This window comes from Oratosquilla oratoria, chromosome 1 (genome assembly GCF_046742065.1).
Source record: "Oratosquilla oratoria isolate Oo_2021 chromosome 1, ASM4674206v1, whole genome shotgun sequence".
Lineage (NCBI taxonomy): Eukaryota > Metazoa > Arthropoda > Malacostraca > Stomatopoda > Squillidae > Oratosquilla > Oratosquilla oratoria.
The window spans coordinates 13,708,735-13,713,734 of record NC_134777.1 but is presented as its reverse complement, the minus strand read 5'-3'; the positions used below and the strand labels follow the sequence as shown (position 1 = coordinate 13,713,734).

The 5,000-nt window shown below is 35.9% G+C and overlaps 1 protein-coding gene across 1 annotated transcript in view; it reads left to right on the top strand.

Annotated features, from left to right (window-relative positions):
• Positions 1–5,000, top strand: part of LOC143027547 (neural cell adhesion molecule 2-like) — a 710,233-nt gene that overhangs the window by 487,371 nt on the left and 217,862 nt on the right. The window contains exon 10 of the mRNA XM_076188843.1: positions 3,891–4,047. Within this exon, the coding sequence (XP_076044958.1) occupies positions 3,891–4,047 (157 nt within the window). The remainder of the gene's footprint in view (positions 1–3,890; positions 4,048–5,000) is intronic.

Sequence of the window (5,000 nt, the reverse complement as noted above, 5' to 3'; positions counted from 1 at the left end):
TCATAGTCATTAGATGCACCCGAGCACTTATATTTCTTATAAGCCTGTCTCTTTTTAGCAATACTTTTTTCAGTTTCTTTGTCGAGCCACTTTGGGCGAGCCTGATTTGGGGGACGTCTGTCCTTAAAAGGAATGTAAGTTTGAATCATCTTAGTGAGCGTATTTTGAAATATTTCCCACATCTGATCTACAGGCCTTTCGTTTAATTTTGCCTCCCAATCTGTAAGCTGAAGCTCCTGACGTAGTTCTATGAACTGAGCTTTACTGAAATCGGGTATTTTAGAAGCACAAGTATCTATTCTAAAATTGTTTAGGAGTTTGAATCTGACTAAATTGTGATCGCTATTTGCAACAGATTCACCGACTTCTACATCAGTTACCATGCTTTCGCGGCTAGTGATCAATAAATCGAGTAAGTTTCCATATCTTGTGGGCTCTTTTACATGCTGAATTAAGTAATTGTCACCAAGAAAATCAATCAAGCGACTACCTATATGGCCATGTTCAAGGGTCATCCAATCAATGTCAGTAAAATTGAAATCACCCATTATCAATAAATCCCGGTTGCAGAAACTAGACAGTTCTTGAAATAACAGTTTGTCGTCTGCTAATGATAATGTCTTTGGCCTATATATTACACCTATATTCATTTTTTGTCCATTTGTTAGGGTTAACTCAACCCACAAACTGTCATATGCATCCTGTTTCACTTTCTCTAAAACACAAGCATGAACATTGTTTTTAACGTACAATAGAACATCCCCACCTTTCTTATGGTTTCTATCCTGATGAAAGTGTTTAAATCCCGCAATATTAAATTCAGCTTCGAACTCTGTACCATTTAACCATGTCTCAGTTATTCCTATCATATCGAGATTTTCGCTTTTGACATACGCCTGTATTTCTTGAAATTTGTTCCTAATACTACGAGCATTAAAGTACATAGTTTTAAGAAACTCGTGATTATTTCTTTTTGACACATTTTGAGTTTCAATATCATGTCTTATATTATCATTTTGTTTTTTATTTATGCCTTGCTCTATATTATTATTATTTGGTCCTTCATTGACATTCAATGCCTCATTAACATTTCTCCTATCAAAATTAAAATTTCCCCCATCACGGACATCTGGTCGATTACGGTCATCCGATCTATTTTGTACATTTTGTCCCCCTACGTCACCGTGATTCACGCCGGACTCCCATCGTTCAGTGACATTATGTCCGGCATCCCTTTCTAAAATTATATTTTGTCCTCCAGTGACATTATATCCTACCGTGATATTTTTTCCTCCACTATAATTACATCCCATCGTGATCTTTTGTCTTCCACTGTCATTACATCCTATCTTGATATTTTGGCCTTCATTGACATTCTGTCCGGTATCTCTTCCTAAAATTATATTTTGTCCTTCACTGACATTATATCCTACCGTGATATTTTCTCCTCCATTATCATTACATCCTATCGTGATATTTTGTTCTCCACTATTATTATTTCCCATCGTGATCTTTTGTCCTCCACTGTCATTACATCCCATTGTGACATTTTGTCCTATGACATTACATCCTAATGTGTCATATCGTCCTCTAGCGACATTACATCCTATCATAATATTTTGGCCTTCATTGACATTCTGTCCGGTATCCCTTCCTAAAATTACATTTTGGCCTTCAATGACATTATATCCTACCGTGATATTTTCTCCTCCATTATCATTACATCCTATCGTGATATTTTGTTCTCCACTATCATTACTTCCCATCGTGATCTTTTGTCCTCCACTGTCATTACATCCCATTGCGACATTTTGGCCTATGACATTATATCCTAATGTGACATTTCGTCCTCTAGCGACATTAAATCCTAAAATTATATTTTGTCCTATACTGGTACATTGTTCTACATTAATGCTATACTCTACACTGTTTTCCCAAGTACATTCTATTTCCCCTTCCCTTTGGCCTTCTACCCTATATACAAACACAAAAAACACGATATATTACGGGAATAAATTTGATACTATAAGGTACATTGAGGTTCATGTAATAAACGTACAGTACATCCCCACCAGACACACGCACGCACATAGACATATATTTACACACACGTAAGCGTAAAAAATCTATATAATTTCCTCGTTGACAAACTATGTTACAGGGACGGAAGGACAATGATAATAATAAACATTTGTGTGTGAAGAAAGAGAATCTTGACGTTCCTTTCTTTATGTAATTTAGGTAAATCAAGAAGATCACAGGAGCCAGCACCGACTAGCGAGATTTCGCTATTCATTTTTTATGCCCTGATATCTTATTCTTTATTTCTTTTCTTGTTTATTGATCTTTGAGTAAACCCATTGTCTATCCGAACATTTTCTTGTAATCTTCAATACAGTTCAGTTTTCATATTAGTCGTTGGTGAAGTACTTTGTCATAATACTTTTCCAGAACCGTAAATCTACAAGATACACATGTCTTTCTTGTCGGAGGTCAACCGGTTTTGTATGTATGTATGTGTGTGTGTGTGTGTGTGTGTGTGTGTGTGTGTGTGTGTGTGTGTGTGTGTGTGTGTGTGTGTGTGTGTGTGTGTGTGTGTGTGTGCGCACGCGCTATAGTCTGTTTAGGTTTGTATATAAAGTTCTATTTATGAACCCGTTATATATAAGATACTGTAGTTTGTATATGCTGGGATTTAGAAGCAGGAATATCAAAATAGCAAAATCACAAAAATACAAATACTATGACATTGTATTACTTTTAAACCATCTCTTCAGGCAAATAAATAATTTACTTGGCATTTGTCAATTTATGTGTGAAAAGACTGAGGTAATTTTTTTCTTATATCACACCTGCTTTATTCTATTTCATCATATTTTATTCATTTTTTAGCTTTGTTTTGGTATAGATTTTTTTTCTTTATTATTATTATTATTATTATTATTATTATTATTGTTATTATTATAATTGTTATTATTATTATTATTATTATTATTATTATTATTATTATTATTATTATTATTATTATTATTATTATTATTATTATTATTATTATCATCATTATTACTATCATTATCATCATCATCATTATCATCATTATCATCATTATCTTCATTATCATCATATCGTCATTATCGTCATTATCGTCATTATCATCAGCAGCATCAATCATTTATGCATTTATACACTTATATCACTTATGTAACTGTTATCGTATATATCGTTATTGTTATCCTTGTTTTCTTCTACACAAACCAATATCGAGTACTTGAATTCTCCCATTGCTCTGGATGGACTACAAATCCTTGTGAATTTGTACCTGAAAGATGTTCCTGTCAAGAGGCAAATATGACCTGGATTAGAATAAATGGATCGATACACGAAATATTGAAAGAGAGAGAGAGAGAGAGAGAGAGAGAGAGAGAGAGAGAGAGAGAGAGAGAGAGAGAGAGAGAGAGAGGGGAGGGGGGGAAGAATAGCAAAGAGAAACAAACAGAAAAAGAAACACATGTGAAGAGACAGAGAGAGACAGACAGACTGACGGGTGGACAGGCAGACAAACACAGACAAACATGCTGATCGACAGACAGACAGACAGACGGACAGAGACAGATAAACAGACGGACAGATGGATGAACAGACAAACAGACAAAAAAGAAGACAAGCCAACGACACGGACACGCATACCAACAAACAGACACACAGACAGACAGACACTCTCATAAGCCCCATACATCTAGCCAGTGCGTCAACTCCCTAGTCCCTGCTTATAAGTCAAAAGCCCCCTTTCCCCCACCATCCCGGCCCTCCTAGCTCACGTGCCGCCCTTACAAATGACTACGTTTCACAATCTAATGTCTTACTTTTTTTTTTTTGTACGCTTCCGGCAGACGCTCCTGTGTGCGCCTCAGAAAATGAGACAAGGCACAGTGTGGGGAAGGAAGAGAACGCAGAGATCATGTGTAAGGTCCTGGCCAATCCTTCCAATGTGACCTTCCAATGGAACTTCAATAACACCGCTGAAATCGTCAGTGTACCCAGAGATCGGTAAGTCTTGAGTGTTTAATTTGTATTAGAATCTTCTAGATTTTAGTGGTCCATTTGTTTCTTGTACTGTATATCTTGATTAGACTAGGTAGATCTTCATTACCTGTTTGTGTGTGAATAGGCCTAGAAACGTATACTAGTATATAACCGAATTATTTAGATGCTAGCTGTGTTTGTTACCACGTATCATAAATCTTAATGATTTATGACTAGGCATATGTTTACTGCCTACTTATTATAAATACAAATGGTTCTGGGAGTAAAGTGTTATATGTAGAAATATATTGTTACGTAAATGTCGGCTATTATCTATATATACAGTATGTGACCAGATAGATATTATCCACAAAGATGCTGCTCATTTGGATCTGTGTTATCTATGTAAACAGAACGGATACATTGTGTCTACTCCTTCATGTATATAAAAATACGTTGTTTTTTATATTCGTGAAGATAAGAACAGCTGTCATCCGTTTATTTTTTACTCAGTGAAAAGGAACAAGCTAGGGACATCTACCTACTGTCTCCGAAAGGAATCTAAGGGACAGGTGTTCTGAGGGCTATAGTTTTATGACACGTAGACTCCATTTAGCTGATTGAAACCAACTGGCGTTCACCAAAAGAGGTTAATAGAGGTAATTTGATATTAGAGATATTTTTTGTTTGTTTTAGGCAAGAATATTACACAAAATATATAAAGAAGACAAATGTTGAAGGCAGGGAAATATAGAAATAACGTCACAAGTGACGCAATGCTGCAAAAATAGTCTAACAAAGTAAAATTCTTCTGATATAAAAGAAAATACACACACACACACACACACACACACACACACACACACACACACACACACACACACACACACACACACACACACACACACACACACACACACACACACACACACACACACACACACACACACACACACACACACACACACACACACACA